The sequence below is a fragment of the Arachis hypogaea genome, chromosome 16, assembly GCF_003086295.3.
Source record: "Arachis hypogaea cultivar Tifrunner chromosome 16, arahy.Tifrunner.gnm2.J5K5, whole genome shotgun sequence".
Taxonomy (NCBI): Eukaryota; Viridiplantae; Streptophyta; class Magnoliopsida; order Fabales; family Fabaceae; genus Arachis; species Arachis hypogaea.
The window spans coordinates 96,924,066-96,944,920 of NC_092051.1; the positions used below are offsets into that span (position 1 = coordinate 96,924,066).

At 30.3% G+C, this 20,855-nt stretch overlaps 1 protein-coding gene across 2 annotated transcripts; it reads right to left on the reverse strand.

The window, feature by feature from the left end:
- Nucleotides 1–12,540: 12,540 nt before the first annotated feature.
- LOC112754506 (protein CENTRORADIALIS-like) lies at nucleotides 12,541–14,119 on the reverse strand. Of its 2 annotated transcripts, XM_025802163.3 has the most exons (5): nucleotides 13,817–14,118; nucleotides 13,363–13,424; nucleotides 13,095–13,135; nucleotides 12,949–13,000; nucleotides 12,541–12,885 (listed from the first exon to the last, which is right to left on the reverse strand). In XM_025802163.3, exons 1-5 carry the CDS (start codon nucleotides 14,018–14,020, stop codon nucleotides 12,780–12,782), a joined length of 465 nt encoding a protein of 154 aa, XP_025657948.1. In that variant the 5' UTR covers nucleotides 14,021–14,118; the 3' UTR covers nucleotides 12,541–12,779. The 2 variants fall into 2 exon arrangements, with proteins under 2 accessions (XP_025657948.1, XP_025657947.1); XM_025802162.3 differs by having other exon boundaries at nucleotides 12,541–13,000; nucleotides 13,817–14,119.
- Between the last annotated feature and the right edge of the window lie 6,736 nt (nucleotides 14,120–20,855).

The window sequence follows — 20,855 nt, forward strand, 5'->3', positions numbered from 1 at the left end:
GGGATTTTCGAAAATTTTTAAAAGAAACAAAATAAAATTAAAATTTAAAACAATTAGTTAATTAAAAAGAATTTTGAAAAATGGTTAATGGTTTTCGAAAATCAAAAGTGAGAAAGTGGTTTTGAAAATAAATTTTGAAAAGATAGGAAGTTAGAAAAAGATTTTGAAATCAAGGATTTTGAAAAGATATGATTGAAGAACAATTTAAAAAGATTTGAATTTTTTTGAAAATCAAAGTTGATTACTTTACTAATAAGAAACTAAAAGATATGATTTTAAAGATTGAACCTTTCTTAATAGGCAAGTAACAACTTGAAATTTTTGAATCAAAACATTAATTGTTAGCATTAATTTCGAAAATTATGAAATAAAAATAAGAAAAAGATTTTGAAAATCAAATTTTAAAGTTTTCAAAAATATTAAGAAGGAAATTGAAAAAGATAGGATTTGAAAAAGATGTGATTTTGAAAAAGTATGAAGATTTGAAAAAAGATTTGAATTAAAAACTAACTTACCTCCCTTGTGTTGTCCTAGTGTTAAACGCCCAGAATGGTATCCATTCTGGCGTTTAACGCCCAAAATACTACCCTTTTGGGCGTTTAACGCCCAGCCAGGTATCTTGGCTGGCGTTTAAACGCCAGTTTTCCTTCCTCATTGGGCGTTTTGAACGCCCAGCCTTTTTTTCTGTGATTCTTCTGCTGTATGTTTTGAATCTTCAATTCTGTGTTTTATTGACTTGAAAAGACATAATTTTGAAATTTTTGAATTTTTAATGATGAGAGAAAGCAACAACAAAATGAAATTAATCACGAATAACTAAGATCAAATAAACAATGCATGCAAGAACACGTTGAATGTCAATATAAACATCAACACATATTTTTAAGAAAAGAAAGACATGCAAGACACCAAACTTAGAAATTTTTATATTAGAGACACTAACAAATTGAGAATGCACATGAGAAACAACAAAAGACACAAAACAAGAGAATTTAAAGATCAGACCCAAGAAAATCATCAAGAACAACTTGAGGATCAATGAAGAACATGATGAATTTTCGAAAATAAGAAAAATGCAATGGACACCAAACTTAAAATTTGACACTAGACTCAAACAAGAAACACAAAATTTTTGGTTTTTATGATTTTATGAATTTTTTTTGTATTTTTCGAAAATTAATTGGAAAAAGAGAAAATAAATAAATTCAAAATTTTTAATAGGGATTCCAGGAATCATGCAATGTTAGTCTAAAGCTTCAGTCTAAAAAGATTAGACATGGCTAGCCAAGCTTCAGCAGGACATTACATACAACAGCCAAATTGATGGAAATCAATTAGCTCCTGTGATGATAAAAGCATCATCTGAAACTCTAGAATTCATTCTTAAAAATTCTAAAGTCATAGAATAATTAAAATTTTTTTTTGAAATTTTTCGAAAATAAAAAGCTTAAAAATAAAATAAAATTACCTAATCTGAGCAACAAGATGAACCGTTAGTTGTCCAAACTCGAACAATCCCCGGCAACGGCGCCAAAAACTTGGTGCACGAAATTACAATCACACTTTTTCAATTCCGCACAACTAACCAGCAAGTACATTGGATCGTCCAAGTAATACCTTACGTGAGTAAGGGTCGATCCCACGGAGATTGTCGGCTTGAAGCAAGCTATGGTCATGCTTGTAAATCTCTATCAGGCAGATTCAAATGGTTTTGAGGTTTTGATAATTAAAATATAATTAAATAAAATAGAAATAAGATAGAAATACTTATGTAATTCATTGGTGGGATTTCAGATAAGCGTATGGAGGTGCTTTGTTGCTTCTGAACCTCTGCTTTCCTACTGCCTTCTTCCAACCATGTGTTACCTCCTTCCATGGCAAGCTGTATGATCCTCTCAGATGAAAACAATTCCATCTGCACTATCACCGCAGGGCTAATCATCTGTCGGTTCCCGCTAGCGTCGGAATAGGACCATTGTCCTTTTGCGCACTGTCACTTGCGCCCCATATTCGCAGGTTTGAAGCTCATCACAGTCATCCCTTCCCAGATCCTACTCGGAATACCACAGATAAGATTTAGACTTTCCGGATCCTGGATCCTACTCGAAATATCACAGACAAGGTTTAGACCTTCTGGCTCCCAAGAATGGCTGCCAATATTTCTAGCCTATACCACGAAGGTTCTAATCTTAGATTAGAAACCCAAGAGATACACACTCAAGCTATTGTAGATAGAACGGACGTGGTTGTCAGGCACGCGCTCATAGGTGAGAATGATGATGAGTGTCACGGATCATCACATTCATCAGGTTGAAGTGCGAGTGGATATCTTAGAGAAGAAGTAGGCGTGAATTGAAGAGAAAAACAATAGTACTTGTATTAATTCATGAAGAATAGCAGAGCTCCACACCTTAATCTATGGGGTGTAGAAACTCCACCGTTGAAAATACATAAGTGAAAAGTCTAGGCATGGCTGTGAGGTCAGCCTCCCAAATGATAGTCTATGATAGCATAAAACTGATCAAAGATTAAAATGCAATAGTAAAAGGTTCTATTTATAATGAACTAGTAGCCTAGGGTTTACAGAAATAAGTAAATGATGCAGAAATCCACTTTCGGGGCTCACTTGGTGTGTGCTTGGGCTGAGCATTGTAGCTTTTTCGTGCATAAACTGTTCCTGGAGTTAAACGCCAGCTTTGGTGCCAGTTTGGGCGTTTAACTCCAATTTTGGTGCCAGTTTGGGCATTTTACGCCAGAAATTTTAGGCTGACTTTGAATGCCAATTTGGGCCATCAAATCTCGAGAAAAGTATGGACTATTATATATTGCTGGAAACTTGAAGGCCTTGCATTTAATTGGACTTGGTCTACTAATCATCCATCCAGCTCGTATCTATGAAAGGGTAATGATAAATACTAATGTCAAAGGCCTCTTCCTTTTTCATCTATAGGGGGAAACGGTTTGAGTATGGAATTCTTGAATAAAAACTTGGTGGCAGGATGTCTACTTTCCAACGCAATTGAGAGCACGCCAATTGGGCTTCTGTAGCTCCAGAAAATCTACTTCGAGTGCAGGGAGGACAGAATCCAACAGCATCTGCAGTCCTTTTTCAGCCTCTGAATCAGATTTTTGCTCAAGTCCCTCAATTTCAGCTAGAAAATACCTGAAATCACAGAAAAACACACAAACTCATAGTAAAGTCCAGAAATGTGATTTTTATTTAAAAACTAATAATTATATACTAAAAACTAACTAAATCATACTAAAAACTACCTAAAAATAATGCTAAAAAGCGTATAAATTATCCGCTCATCAGTAATGCTATAACGGCAGAAATTGGAGTCTTACCTTCTTGGGGATGGAGGAGCATACTGGAAGGCCGAAAGATTGTTGAAAAATATCTTAATTGGGCTGTGGGTACTAGTGATAATATCCAAACCTTTGAGGATCCTTAGCTGCCTCCTCCGTATCCTTTAATGATTTCTGACATGCCAAATAGACAGGCTATTTCTGAGTTGGTTCCAAGAGTTAAAGATCTAATTACTGAAGATAGGAATTGGAATCAGAATCTCATTCAAGAATTATTTCCCCAAGACATTGCAAATAGGATTTTGTCGGTTAAAATTCAGCAGAGTAGGGACAAGTTGCAATGGGATTTGAACAAATCCAAGCAATATGATACAGTTTCAGGTTACAGAATTGGCTATTTATTTTACCATCAGCCTCTAGAGCTTTGCCCTAATTATATGCAGCAGAAAAAGACATGGATTGATCTATAGAAGTTGAACTTACCTCACAAAATTAAGCTATTTATCTGGAAAGCTCTCCATGGCCGACTTCTGGTGCTTGCTCAGATTCATCACCGCATCCCATATATATCACCAATATGCCCCTGCTGTCATGAAGCAACGGAAACAGTCACTCATTGTTTGATTGATTGCTCTAGAATTAAAGACGTATGGTCTCAGAGTTATCCTCATGACTGTCATCCCCCTCAGAGTCCTAACGACTTTTGGACATGGTGGACTGCATCAACAGAGATACTTAACCCATTGAAGAATGCTGACCGTAATCCTCAATTGCTTGCCATCATTTGCTGGAACTGCTGGAAAACTCGCAACCAGTTGATTTTTGAAGGTTCTACTTTTATGCAGTCTGCCATTCTAGCAAGCTTTGTCAAGTTGCTCCGTGAAATCCAAAGAACTCCCAGTTTAGGTCGTCATCTCCATGAGGCAAGCTCTTAGTTGCATTCAATTTGATTTATCATTCTTTCTTCTTTAATATTTTTCTTCGTTTTTCGACCACGCACCGTTGGATGAATACCTTCAGTGTAGTGTTTTTGGGAAATCCCCACCTTTTATTATGCTGTCCTGCTTTTGGACATCTTTGTATTTTATTTTTCAATAATTAATAAAATATAACCTACTATCTTTGGAAAAAAAATCATTTCAATACATTTTATAAAAAATCAAAAGAATTTATATTTAATATATCTCTAACCTATTTAATAAAAATAAAAAATATACAAAATTGTTAGTTTGTGATTTAAAAAAAGAGAAAAGGACAAATAGGTCCCTGACCTTTTGTCCTGCGGACATTTTTGTTCCTGACCATTGAAAAATACTTTTAAATCCCTGACCTTCACAAAACTTGGACGGATCAGTCCCTCCGTCCAAATGCCTCCGTCAGGGACTGATCCGTCCAAGTTTTGTGAAGGTCAGGGACTTAAAAGTATTTTTCAATGGTCAGGGACGAAAATATCCGCGGGACAAAAGGTCAAGGACCTATTTGTCCTTTTCTCTTAAAAAAATAGTAAATAATAATAAATCAGTACCAACTAATTGATTATCAATGTTATATGTTTAAAAGTATAGATGTTATAATATAAAATTATAGATATTAAATTAATGAATTTTAACAACTACTACAATTCTACAACTCATAGTCTTAAATATAGGCTATTATAAAACAAAAAATAAAATATAAAATATAAACAAAAATTAACAAATAATTTTTTAAAGTAATTATTAACTCATCGTGTTAAAATCAATAAATAAACATACATATGAATAATATCAAATAAAAAATATAAGTAAATAACAATTTTCGACCATAAAAAATTTAGACATTGACAAAACTAATAATAAAAGAATAAAATTAACGTTGTACCTAAAGAGATGAATTACGTTCTACAAAAATAACCGATCATTAATTTTTTTATTAATTTTATTAAAATATTAATTAAAATACTCAAATTACTCCTTTCTTGTTATCTTCAACAACTTTTTTCTTTATCTCTATAGCCACTCACCATTGTTAACCATCCATTCTTTATCTCTTACTTAATTACATTTTCTCCTCCTTTTTCACACCCACATTCTCTTTTCTTTCTTTGTCGGATCCCTTTTCTTTCTTCTCCACACGCAGTGGCGGCAGTGGCAATGGTGGCTTCCCCCACGTCGTTGCCTCTTCCTCTGTTCTTCCTTTTTTCTATTTTTCTCTCTTCCTCGCTCATTGCCCTGTGTGTCTCCCTCTACGTTCTTTAAGGCAACGACAACCTTCATCGACAATGTCTTCTTATCCCTTTTCTTTTTACTATTTTTTCCTTTTCCGTTGATTTGGTTCAACAAGAGCTAGTCCAAGTTGTGAGCTTAGACCGTCGGGTCGAGGAGTCCGACTTCGAGAAGCTCACCTACCTCCGATGCGTACTCAAGGAGACCCTTTGCCTCCACCTGTCGATCCCCCTCCTCTTCCATCAAACAGCGGAAGAAACAACAATTGGAGGCAACTTTATCCCAAAGTGGGTGCACGTTATGATCAACGCGTGGGCCATACGAAGGGACCCAAGCAGCTAGGAAGAGCCGGAGACGTTCAGTCCCTGGCGGTTCTTGAAGGTTGGCATTCTGGACTTCAAGGGAAGAAATTTCGAGTTCATACTGTTCGAATCAGGTCGAAGATCTTTCTCTGTGATGTAGTTAAAGCTGTACGCGCTTGAGCTGGCGGTGGCCTATCTACTCCACTGCTTCACATGGGAGCTTTCCAATGGGATTAAGCCGAGCGAGATTGACATGAGCGACGTATTCGAACTCACCACTCCCAGATCCACTCGCCTCGTCGCTATTCCCACAAAGCGCGTGCTCTCTATTTGTTGGTGTTATTGTTTATCTCCTTTTATCTCATTCTCTGTCTCTATTTGTTGTTGTGTTATGTTGACGGTAGTGTTGGCAATGGTGATAGTCGTGGTATAGTGGTGGTGGTGTTACCAGTGGTTGTGGTGATCATACAATGATGGTGTTTAAAATAAAAAAAATGGATAGCAATTTTATTATTAACAGAAAGTTTAAAAGGATGAAGATAACAACATAGACCGGGTAGTTTGGATATTTTGATTAATTTAACAAAATCAATAAAAAAATTAACTATTGGTCATTTTTGTCGAACATAATTTATTTTTTATGGGTATAAAATTAGTTTTATTCTTTTATAGTTAGTTTTGTTGACGTTTGAATCTTTGATAGTTAAAAATAATTATTTACTCTAAAAAATATTAAAATAATTAAAATTATGAATTATCGGTGAATATATGAGATAATTTAAAATATACAATAAGATACATAGTTTAAAATTTGGTAATATTAATTACAAAAATTTATTAATTATAAATATTATGAATATAAAATTATGAATGTTATAAATATTAAATTATAGATGTTATAAGTAGGGATGTTTGTGGTGCGGTTTGGATCGATTTTGAGTTAAAAACTCATTCAATCTGAACATCAATTTTACTTGCAGTGCAGTTTGGATTGGATAAATTTTTAAACAAATCCAATCTGATCTGATCCAATTTCAAGCAGTTTGGATTGAATTGGATTTGCAGTTTTGTAAATTTAAAAAAATAAATATATGTAACAAGTCTCAACATCAAATTTTAAATAACCAACAATGACATAACAAGTCTCAACAATATTTTAAAAAACCAACCATAATATAAAATAGAAATAAAATTGTAAATTAGTTAAAATAAATAAATAAATCACATTTTTAACATAGAATATTTATTAAATAATAATAATACATGAATAATATAAAATGTATAACAAATTGAACATGTTATAAGTATAATTATAAATATAATAATAAAATAATAATATTATAGCACATTGTTATGAGAAAGAGAGAATAAGAGAGAGAATGGATGGAGAGAGAGGAGAGGGATAGAAAAGGGGGAGAGAGAAGGAAAAGAGAGGAGGGGCGTGATAGGAGCGTTGAACTCTACTGAGTAAGTTAGAGGATTTGCTGTGCGCCTTTAGTATTAAGTTAGTGCTGTGCTTTCTGTTTAAAGAAGTTAGTTAGGAATCAGTTAGAGGTCATCTTCTAGAAGTTAGTGAGATTAGTTGTGTGTTAGTTGTATGCTGAGCTTCTATAGGCTTCTAGAATTTTACACTGTTGTAGCTATAAAAGGGATCACACTCTTACTATACAGTTTAGTTGATTGAATACAGAATGCAGATTTAGATTGCAGATCTAACTTTCCTCAACCTCTCTCTTTTCAACCACTCTTCTCTTCTTCAAACCTTCATCTTCTTCTAAACCTTTTATCCAAGTTTTGATACTTTTTCATGGTATCAGAGCTGAGGTACCACAGCTTCCGCAAACAGCAGAACAGATCTCAAGAACGATGGCGTAGAACTTTGTTGCAACTCCAATATCCATAAAATTGGATGAAAATAATTATCTACAATGGAAAGATAAGGCATATATCAATAGTTGAAAGCAATAATATGCTGAATCACCTTACCAGAGAAGATATTCCTCAAGTTTTCCTTGCTGATGGCTCGATAAATCTAGTTTTAGAAGTGGAAGCAACAAGATGCTCTTCTGAAGTCTTGGTTACTAGTTTCTATGTCAAATCCTTTCACTACAAAAATTGTTGGTTGTACACTTACTCATTAGATCTGGAAAAGGTTAGAAGATCATTTCTCTTCTCAAATTAAAGCCAAGGAAATGCAGTTGAAGAACAAATTGAGTACTATTCAAATAGGTGTATCAGTTACTAAGTATGTATTGTTAATAAAAAGTACTATAGATGCATTAGTCTCTGTAGGTGAATCAATGAAAGAAAGTGACCATGTTAATGCGATTCTACACGACTTGACTAAGGAGTATGGTAATATGGTGATCTCAGTCTTAGCAAGATCACATAGCATAACTATAGGAAAATTAGAAGCGCTGATGTTAGCTCATGAGAGTATGCTAGCAAGATTTAGAAGATCTGAAACCTTTGTGCAAGCGAATGTAGCTCAACATTCACAATATTCATAAAATCAACAGAGCCAATTTCTTTCTCAAAATTCAGCAGCAAGAGATACCTTTAGAGACAATTTCGTGGAAGAACAGAAAAAATGAGCAGAGGAGGCAGAATAATGAAAGATCTACAGAATGAAGCAAGAAGAATATCAGGCCTGTACACTAAGAATAGAGAAATGCAAGAATAGTCTCACTATGAATACGGAAGAGAACAGTATGGAAGAGGCATAATGAATGATGGAAGAGGACAATATGAAAGGCCACAATGTCAGGCTTGTGACAAGATTAGTCACACAGCCAAAACTTGTTGGTATAGATATAGTGAGGAGCCATATGAAGGAGACTATAGCAATCAGGTTAACCAACCTAAAGCCAACTTCAGCAATGTATTAGCCACACCAGCAACCATTCAAGACCCGAACTGGTATCCTGATTTAGGAGCCACACACCACATGACGCATGATGAACAAAATCTGATGAAGAAAGAGGAATATGTTGGTGGTGAACAAGTTGTGATAGGAGATAGGACAAGTTTTCAAATCAACTCAGTTGGTAATCCGTGCGTTAAATCTGACTTGAGCTCTAGATTATTTATGTTAAGAAAACTGTTATTTGTACTTGAAATCACAAAGAATTTAATGAGTGTACATAAATTCTGCTATGATAACAAAGTTTTCTTTGAATTTTATGTTGATAAGTGTTGCATTAAATCACAAAAAACTAAAGAAGTTGTGCTTTAAGGGAAGGTTGATAAAGGTCTCTATAAATTTCTCAAATTCACTACAATACACACACCAGCAGCCTATCATACCTCTCTCAAAAACAAGACCAACCTTCAAATCTGGCATGCCAAATTTGGACATCCGAGTCATAATGAAAAAAAGTCCTAAATGCTTGTAACATTCCAGTTTCAATTAGTTGTCAAATAAGTTGCACAGCTTGCTGCATAGGAAAGTCACACCAGCTCCTTTTTCCCACTTCACAAATAGTATATTCTAGTCCTTTAGAACTTGTGTACACAGGCATATGGGGACCATCATCCATAGTTGATAATAATGAAAATTGATGGTATTTTGTGAACTTTATTGATGCATTCTCGAAGTTTACCTGGTTATATCTCATTAAATCTAGAGCTCAGGTTAAACACAGTTTTTAATCACTTCCAAGAATTAGTTGAACTGCAATTAAATACAAAATTAAAAATGCTTCAAAGCGACAATGCAGCTGCATATGTTAGTTTGTTAAAGGCATTGCAGGAAAGAGGAATTCAGCATTATTTCTCTTGTCCTCATGTCCACCAACAAAATGGCTCAGTAGAAAGAAAGCACATGCATGTAGTTGAAATGGGCCTAACATTGCTAGCAGGAGCCTCAATGCCTACAAAGTTATGGGGTAAGGCGTTTACTACAGCAGCAAAGTTGATAAATATGTTATCTACACCTGTACTGAATGGACAGTCACTAATAAAGAAGCTACTGGAAAAGAAACCTCCTTATAAAAGCCTCAGGATATTTGGATGTTTGTGTTTTTCTCACCACCGAGCTTACAACAAACACAAGGTTGATTTTAGGTCTAGAGTTGAACTACTGCTGAGTAAGCTAGAGGATTTACTGTGCGCTTTTAGTGTTGAGTTAGTGTTGTGCTTTCTATTTAAATAAGTTAGTTAGAAATCAGTTAGAGATCAGCTTCTAGAAGTTAGTGAGATTAGTTGTATGTTTGTTGTATGCTAAGCTTTCATATGCTTCTACACAGTTTAATTAATTGAATACAGAATGCAGATTCAAATTGTAGGTCTAACTTTTCTCAACCTCTCTCTTTTCAACCACTCTTCTCTTCTTCAAACCTTCATCTTCTTTTAAACCTTCTATCTAAATTTAATACCTCTTCAGGGGAAAAGAGGAGAATGAGAGAAAAAAAAAAGAGAAAGAGGAGAGAGAGAGAGAGAGAGAGAGAGAGAGAGAGAGAAAAGAAGGGAGAGAAAAGGGAGATGAAGAGAGAGAGGGGGAGAAAAAGGATAAGGAGAGAGAGAGAAGGAGAGGAAGAGAAGGAGAGAGAGAGAGAGAGAAAGAGAGAGAAAGAGAAAGAGAAAGAGAAAGAGAAAGAGAAAGAGAGGAGGGAGAGAAAGATGAAAAGGAGAGAGAGAATGTAAAAACTATTTTTTTTTATATGTTAAAATTAGTTTTAGTTTATAAATTAATTTAAACTGATTTTTTTAATTAAAATTGATTTTATTTTTATGAACTGGTTTAAACTGATATATTATTATTCGGTTGCTCGGGTACCGGACGGATCGGGATGATATTTCGGTGGGTAAGATGGGGTATCGCCTGGTTCCGAGTTACTGGGTTGTAGGTGGAGTAGCCGACGTCCCGAGTTCTTTGTGTGGAGAGGGGGTGTCACCTGCAAAGACACTCCGACGCTCTAGTCAGTTAAGTGTGCAGGCGAAAAGGGGGTAAAGTGATGTGTGTGACGTACCTTGGGGAGGGGTAGGACCCTCCTCATATATACCGTGTCAGAGGTGGGCCCCGCAAAGGCACACCCACCTTCCTCAAAGCTTCCCCATACAACTGTAATAGAGAACTGTCAAGAATGCGTGTCCGAGTCGGTGATTGGGCGCCTCGCAACCAACCGTTCGAATCAGGTGGCCTATGAATCAGGTCGGCCCACATGATGTTTGGACCAGGTCGTAACAATTATATTATAAATTAGTTTAAAACTAATTTTTTATATGATAAAACAGTTTGGTTCAATTTTTAAACTATTTAAAATGATTTAGTACAATTTCAATCCAGTTTATAAAAAAACTAAATCATGAACGCTCTACCCACAGATAGGGCATTACTTGCAGTGGAGAGAGACTCCATCAGCTCCATTAGGGAGATGGACCAATAACCTTGGTTATTATTAATAGAACACTCACCGTGTATAGGTTATTACTATTTAAATTTTTAGTTAAAACAATTAAATTATCTTTTTGAAATAGCACTAAATGCATAGTCAATATTATCAATTAATGTATTATTAAAAAAATAGAATAATATTTTTGTTAATGTTTTTAAAAAAATAAATTAATATTAATAGTTCACTATCAATTAAAAGATATTATTTCATTAGTTTTAATTATAATGGGTGTATAAGAAAATTATTCAATTAATGACAAATTAAAATATGAGTAGCGCTTGATATCTTAAAAGAGTAATGTATAGAAATAATATAACAACAATGCTAGGAAATTAAGAAGATACCAGTCAAAAATCAGTCAAATATCTCTAGGTAAATCTAAAACTTTTAAGTGAATGATGTTTATACTAAGCATTAGGATGTTTCTTCTACTAAGTATCAGAATGTTTCTTTTTCATACTAAATGAATGTTTTTTTATATATTTTATAAATTTTTTTATATACTAAGAATTAGGATTGTCGGAAGTTCTGTGATCCCTGCCCTTATTTCTCCAACGTATCATTCAAAATTTTAATTTTAATTTGGGGTGAGAAGCAATTAATATTAAATATTATAAATTAAAAATAAATAAAATTAATTAAATATAATTATAAATTAGTTAAATTGTTTGCTTTTTGGCTGATTACTTTTTGGTTCATATACTTTTCCATAATATAAATAAAACCAAAATTAAAAACTTTTCACAGTTTTAAGTTGAAAATTTTTATTTCCCAAACATTTTTCTTATATTATTAAGAGAGGAAAAGACAAACCATTTGGTGGTGAAGAAGGTGGAGGTACTTGATACCATCAAATTCTTGAATAGTTTCCTATCCCGAGTCATTATTATTAATTTTTAATTATTATTATATATTATTATAACATAAATATTCAATTATGTAATATTACATTTTATTAACTCAAATATTTATCGTCTCAAAAATCAAATAAATTAAATAAAACCATTTTTTTAAAGCCCTAGGGTTGCATGTTCATCTCTTGGATTAAAAAAGAAAACTAACTGCATACTCATTATTACGTTTCTGAGAGGGGGATGAGTATGTACCCCAAAGATATATGGATGTCAAATTGTCAATCTGAAAACACATGATTATAATTTCAGGTAATAATAATGTATGTAGACGCCATTGTTGACATTTAGTTCTGAATACATATAATCACAAACAGATAAAACAAGCTAAGTGAATAATGCATCATTGACTGTATAAAGCGGGAACATACATAGATTTGGTTTTAATGAAGGAAAAATAATAGACAAAAGAAACAAGCTAAGATGGGAAGCAAATCCTAAAGTAGTAATTATTATGATTAGATGAAACGACATGGCGTATATACCATGGAAATTAAAACACACAGCATATATGTGATAACGAAAAAGTAACCCTTCTACATACATACATACATACATGATAGTCAAAAAAGAAATGATTCCCTTTTTTCTGCAATACAAGTAAATTATTTTTCATTCACCCACACTGGGATCTCTAGCTACTTCTTAATTAATTAATTAACGCCTCCTGGCAGCGGTTTCCCTCTGAGCATTGAAGTAGACGGCAGCGACAGGGAGGCCGAGGTCGTTGTCGGCGGCGAAAGTGCGGGTGTTGAAGTGATCCCTGCAAGAAGGAATGGTGGTAACACACTGCCTTCGTTTTTGCTTGAAGAGCACAAAAACATACCTATGGATCCCAATGTTAGGCTTTGGCATCTCGTAGCTCACCAACTCTTTCCCTAAAACAAATAATTAAACATACATCAACAACATTATTATTATTTCTCAGTCTTGTAGTATCCATAGATATCAAAAGAGGAATGAGAGACCTACCAAATGTGGCATCTGTTGTGCCTGGAATGTCTGTCACTATCCTGCAGATAAATATTTCATTTTTTTTAATTTGCTTGACTCTTAGAGATCTAGATACACCTCTAGCTGTGTGAAATTAATGCATGCCTATGAGTCGTGATAATATGTGTGTGTCTCTTTCATATGACCAAATGATGCATTATGTGTTTGTAATAAACAGCTGTTTTATTTTGGTTTTAGTTGTTAACCTGATTAATTTTCATGTAGTAAAAATTTAATTAAGTTTTACCAATGCAAGTGCTCTCTGAGATAAGGATCACTAGGGCCAGGAACATCCGGATCAGTCATGACCTGCAACCCAAAAGAGAGACATTTACATTCTATGTATTTATATATATGTATCATAATACTGATCGTGTTAGTGTTGGCTACTTCTACGAAAACGAATTCGTGTAAAGATGATATTATGAACCGTTTAAATAATTTGACTTGTTTAACTGAATCATCTAATAATTTATATATTGTCATTACACGAAGACATTCTCGTAGAAGTAACCACCAGCTATTATAATAGAGCGAGCTACTATTACTATTATTATATAAAGATAACAACAGCCAAACTGCCAAAGGTTTTCCCATTTTTAAACCTATAAAGAGAAAAAGGAACAAAAGAAGAAGAGATGAGAGGAGTATATATATATATATATATATATATAGAGAGAGAGAGAGAGAGAGGTACCAACCAGTGTAAAGAAGGGCCTCAATTCAGTTCCACCTATCTCAACCTTGGGCTTGAAGGTGACTGTGGAGGGGAAGAACTCATGGCCATTGTACACTTGCCTGTTCCCATAACTAACACTCATCCTTATGCTTGCATTGAATGGATCAAGAACATCTCCTACCACTCTCCCTACAATTAAAGGCTCTGATGACATTATTCTTGCCATTAGGAGAATAATATAATTCTTATTAACAAGCAAATAAGAAGAAGATAGAGGAAATTAATAAAGAGTGAGAGATACAAATACAATTACTAGCTTAGCTTGAGGAAAGTAAGTACACTTGAGTTCCATATTTATAATGTCTCTATCAAGAGAATCTTCCAGCTATGTGTTTTTAATATTCATTTTTGTGAATACATGTGTAGTAACACACTAAGATATCATTTGTTTATTCTAATAATTGGGTCTATGTGAGGGCTGAAACAAATCATATGCTCCCACCACTCCTCACATAAAATGCTGTCTCTTTAATTTGCCTCATTGCAAGAGAAGTGTCTCTCCGATATGTTTCTCTTTAAATCGTTATTCTACTCATCTTATGTTGTTATGTGGGACAAATTAAACTTCGTCCTTTTTGCTTTTACTATCCATTTTGTATAGCGTTAGTTATCTTTGATCAATCACTTATGTAATTTTTTTCTAAAGTTATATAAAAATTAATGAATTAGACTATTTTAAATTTAAAAAATTGGTAAAATAAAAAATTAAATATCTAATCATATTTTTAGATCAAAATAAAAAAAATCACTCATAATATAAATTAAAAATTTAATGATGATTAATTCGCTATTTTATTATTTTACAATTTGTTTCGGTTCAGAGGAGTTTTTTCAAATCACTTCACTAACTATGCTACTAAAAAAAGTAGTTTTAGAGGTAATTTATTTTGTTTTTAACATCAATAAAAATAATTATTAATATATTTATTAACAATTAAATATTAATTATTTTATATTTTATTTTTAACATAATTATTTAATAATCATAAAAAATATATAATTATCACAAAAACATAAATTAAATAAAACATATAATGATTATTATGTTATTGTTACTAAAAATTTAGTATTAAAAGAAATTTTTATTGTAGTGCGATAGTAGGAAATAACTTATTGAATTTATTTTACAATTGCCACCCTTAAAAGTGATCGAAAGTTCAAACTTTGTTTATATTTGTGCTATATATTCACATATTGGACAAATAAAAAATAAAAATATTGCATAAGCGTACACTATAAAAAATATTGAGTATCTGACAAATTTAGCAATGGTTATCGTTGAATTTAGTAGTGGAATTTTCGAAAAATATGAATAAAAATTTGTCCATCGAATAAGTTATCATCAGATTTAAAATTTTGCCGCTAAATTTGACAGTAAATAGAGGCGCAAAAATTAATTTTATTAGTGTCAAATTTATCGTAAAATTTTCCATCGAAAAATTCTGATAATAACAGGATTTAGCGAAACATATCGTTTAGGCAATGACGAACATTTTACTGTTGGATTTTTTCACTGATAAATCCGATAATAAATTTGGGATAAAATTCAAACGTGAAATTCTTCTCCCTCATTTTTGTAAACTCTCTCTCTTTCTCTCTCTCGTCTCTCTCTCATCTCTTTCTCTCTGGTCCAATGAAAAAGGGTGCGCCGTCACCAACTGGAACTACCGTCGCTACTGATAAGCAACATTGTCGTCGCAGATCGTCGTCATCACTGCTGTTGGAGTCTTTATGAAAAGCCGTCGTGTTGCCACTGTTGGTGTCCCATGCCATCGATTGGAGGTCGTCGCCATCACCGTGGCTGAGGTCCACCGGCCAAAGTAAGGTTGTTTTCCTTTTTTTTTTGTTGTTTTTTATGTTACTAAACTTTAGCTCTACCATTATAGGTTTATTGTTGTCTTCTGTCACCACCATGCTTTCACTATTTTGTAGCCACCATCAAAGATAATTTTCTTATAGTTTTTGTATTTTTTCAGATTTTTTTGTTTAGAATTTTATTAGGTATTTATTAAATTATTGATTAAAAATTTTAATGAAGTGTGTGATTAGGGTTTGTTATATTAATTTAGTGTAATTAGAAATTAAATAATATTAGGTTAGGTAGGATATAATTTAGGGTTTATTTTGAGTTGATGGTGTTTTAGATGATTGTTAATTTTTTAGATTTTATTATTGTCTGAGTTAATTATCTTTTGAGTTAATTAGTGTTTATTATGGTTAATTCTTTGAGTTAATTTTAACTTGTTAATTTTTTAAGTTAATTATTGATTTATTGTTGATTGTTGCTAATTTTCTGAGTTTATTGTTGTCTAAGTTAATTATTTTCTGAGTTAATTAGTATTTATTGTTGTTAATTCTCTGAGTTAGTTTTAGCTTGTTAATTTTTTAAGTTAATTATTAACTTATTATTGATTGTTAATTTTCTGAATTTATTGTTGTCTGAGTTAATTGTTCTCTGAGTTAATTAGTGTTGATTGTTGTTAATTCTCTGAATTAATTTTAGCTTGTTAATTTTTTAAGTTAACTATTGATTAAAATTATTTATTGTTGTTAACTTTTTTAGTTTATTATTGTCTGAGTTTATTATTTTTTGAATTAATTTAGCTGAGTTGATTGTTAATTTTACTAACTTTGTTGCAATTTACTCATTTGAATATATGAACAAGTTAATAAATATACCATTTGTGAGTCATACATATGCAAGTTAATGGATTACTTAGAATCTTAAACAGATATACTATTTATGTAATTAATTTTTTTCAATATTTTATTTTCTAAAGAGTCTCAACTATACAATTTACTTAGCCACCATGAGATATCTTATTTTTCATATCAAACTTTATGTAAGTTCATCTTTTTCAGATTTAGAGTATATGTTTATAGTGCTACTTTTTTCCAAATACAAGTAATTATTATTTTTCTTTTTTATTTTTAAAATTTGATGTGTGAACTTATTTGTAAACTTTTAACAAAAAATTATAGACAAATTATTATAGAAAATTGTAAATTTTGAATTTTGTTAGTTTAAAGTTTATTTAATTTAACCATTTAAAATTATATTTTAAATTTTTAAATAAATTTAAAAAAATAAAATTTAAGATTACCATCGGATTTATCGAGGGATAAATCCGACAATAATAAGCTCTAGAATTTTACCAATTAACAGTTAATATCCGTTGATAATTAGCGACAGACAAAAAAATCTGCAAATAAATAATTACTGACGAAATTTATACCATCAAATTTATTCCAATAGTAATTTATATGTATATGTTCAAAACTTCATACTCCTCTTTTTATTTGCAGTTATTAATATTATTACAAGTTTTACATCTGATATTGTCATAAATTTTAAAATGTTTATAAATGTAAAATATTTCTTATCCTAATTTTTAGAATAATTAAGTTTATTCAATTCTAATAAAATATAAGAGTTTATCTAATCAAATCTGATTAGAGGTTCAGATAGGTGACACATAATTTACTGTATTCACAATCTCACCTTAAACTTTTTTCTCCCCCTTAAAAATAGGTACATGAATAGTTTTATAATTGTAAATAATTGAATTTTCATATTTTTATGTGTTAGATACATGTAATTCAACTTTAAAATTAGCTCAAAAAATTAAGTATTTCTAATATAACTTTACAAAGAGATTTATCATTTCATCCCTAAATAATATTAGACATCTAATAATATCCTGTGAATAAAGTAATTATGTATGAAAGAATTTCTTTTTTCCTTGCTCATTTCGCTGCTCATACACCCACAATTGGGACCCTTGGAATCGGTTCTTGATTGGCCGTATTCTTGGCCAATGAATTCGTCCAATAAAAGCCATTTTATTTTAATTTTCTCCCCAGCTCAGGTCAGAAAAGCATCATGTGTGACGCTCCATATAGGTCTTTTTGCAAGTTGTACATCAAGCCTTCATATATGTTTAGTTAATTAATTAATTAATAATAAAATAGTATTATTTGAATATATTTTTAAAAACACTTAAAAATAGTTATATATCTTTTCATTAAATTTTCTGAAAAAGATAGATGCGTTTTATTTGTTATCAACGTACACTAAAGTGTCTAAGAAAAAATATGTTCAAGTAATAATATCATTATTTAATTAAATTAATAAAAAAATTTAAAAGGCAAAAATTCTAAGAATGTCTTGCTTCTTGAACATATCCAAGTTTACCACGACCTTTAGTATAAATGGCATTAGTACCATTCAGGTAGATGGACGTGGATAAATTTTAATTTGTTGAATGCCTTGCGTAGAGAACCTTCCTTAATTGCATGAACACAATTATGCAATTTCTGTTTTTGGGCGTGTGATTCTCCTAACTTTCTCCCCATAGTCTTTATTTTAATTGTTTTCGGAAATTCTTAAGAACAAAAGCACAATTTAAAGGAGCACCACTAAATTAAAAGAAAATAAATCACTTTTTTTAGTCTCTATAATTTTATTTAATTTTTAATTAAATCTTTATAATTTAAAAATTTATTATTGAATTTTTATATTAAATAAAACTTTTTAAGTCCTTTCTACCATTTTTTAAATACAAATTCTTTTTGAAATATTTATTTTTGTGTTTAATATAAAATTTACTGTGAAATATTATATTCTAATTAAGATTGTTACTTTTCTTATGAAAAATAATAATTAGTAAAAAATTAATTACAAACTTTTATCGAATTGAGATTAAATTACAAATTTAAATTATAAAAATTTAATTAAAAATTTAATAAAATTATAAAAATTAAGAGAATAATTAAACATTAAAAAATTGCTTAAATAATAACCTAGCATTAGCAGCTAACGAATGTTGATACATATACGACACAAATTTGAAACATATTTTAAAAGGATTAATAGTAAAAATAATCATAAAAAATTATCTAAACATCAACATAATTTCGAAAGATCGTCATAGGCATCAAATAATTAGTTTCTGAAAGATAAATCATTAGTTGGATAGATTTCTCTGTCAATTAAATAATAAAAAATGTTGTAAATCATTTTATAATAAAATCTCAAGAGTAATTTAAGATACTTGGTCTTTTAAGAACTAATAAATTAATCCAGATGTGATATTTCAAAAATCATTTTATTCATTACTATTTCAGAAGGACGTGAATTTGAGTTCTTTTTGTCATATGGTTGCTCAGAATAAGTAGTATGATGATAATTTAGTTGATCATATCTTAAATAATTTGTTATTGTTATTATATATATATTATTCGATTAAAGAGTTAATATAATAAAATTTTTAATTAAATTTATTAAAAATTTATTATTATAATAATAATCATAATAAAAAATAAATTTTTTTATAATTTAATATAAATTATTTTTTATTATAATATAAAATTATTAAAAGGAACATTAATAACCTGAATAAATTAATATATATATATATATATATATATATATATATATATTGATTTTATTTATTGGTTGAAAATTAATAAATCTCATTTGTTAAATTATATATATAGATGGTGCATATACTGATATGACTATTAAACTGACTCACTTTAAAAATTTTTAATGGTTATGATTATTGATATTTGTTAATAGGATATTTTTAAGATAAACATAATAATAGAATTTTATTTGATTTGCGACGGTCATAGTAATTAATAATATATATTTATTATACTTTAATTAATTCTAGATATTTAATGCTCTAAAGTGCTAGTTGAATAGATATTAGATATGAATAAATAATTGTGGAATTAATAATTAGTGAATAAAGAATTTATCAGCTATTGATAAGAAATTTGTAAAGCTAAAGAATTTGAACTCTAGAATTTGGAATAAATAAAAGTCTTGGCTAACAAGGAGATTCAATGAATGAATAAATGAGTTTTTTAAGTTATTGATAGTTTATTATAATAATAGTAACAAGTTAGAGTTTGACAATTAAATCAAATTTTAAGGGTTAATCAAGAATTGCAAAAATGAAAGAAATTATATTTTGTTTTTCTTGAGTTCTTAGTAAAAATATATTACTTTATACTATTAGGTTGTTGAGGAGTGTTGCTAAACACCAACTTTGATTAGTAACTTTTCTATCCGCTTAGTATTAAACATATGAGGTCACACACTAATGAGTATTTAATCTTTATTAAATAATTATTTAATTATTATTTTAATTTTGATCAAATAAATAATTATATTAATTTAAATAGAATATTATTATATTTTTTACTAATTCTAAGAATATAATAATAATAATAATAATATGATAATTGAGAATACTAATGAAAATTGAGAATAATTAGTTATTCTAATTTTAAATTTGAATTCTAAGTTTGGCTAAGATGCTGACTGATTCTATATTAAATTGAATTGTGATATGATTCATAAAATTTAAAAGATTTAAATTTAAAATAATAAGATATGATTTAAATTTAAATTAAGATTTAAATTTAAAATTAATAACAAATAATCTCATATTATATATATGTATCACAAGAGTAAAGAAAATAGAAAAAATTTATTTTTTATCTCTACATTTTATAGTGTAGAAAGAATTACAAATTTTTTTAATTTAGATTAAATGTTCATTAGTTTAGAAATTAATAGTAAAAATTAGTCTCGATATAAATACTTATATTATAGCATATAGTACCATCGGAAAAAAAATTATTTTTACTATAGCACTCAAATATTTAGATCAAATAATTTATATTATTTAAATAAAAAATAAATCTTTATTAAAATTATTTTATTACTTGTGTTGTGTGTCATAAACACATATAATCTTACAATTGTAAGGGTTTATTATTGGGTATACGAAGATGGAAAGATGACAAAACTTTAATTGTGTTTTAGTTTCAAGGTACAATTAGATTACTTTTTTTAAAGAGATATTTGTTTCCACACTTAGTTGCTATAGAATTGATAACAATACTCTCAAAGAATACCATGTAATTCACAAAAGTTATCAAATTCATTAAAAAGATTTCTTCACCTTGTAATGATTCAAGAATCA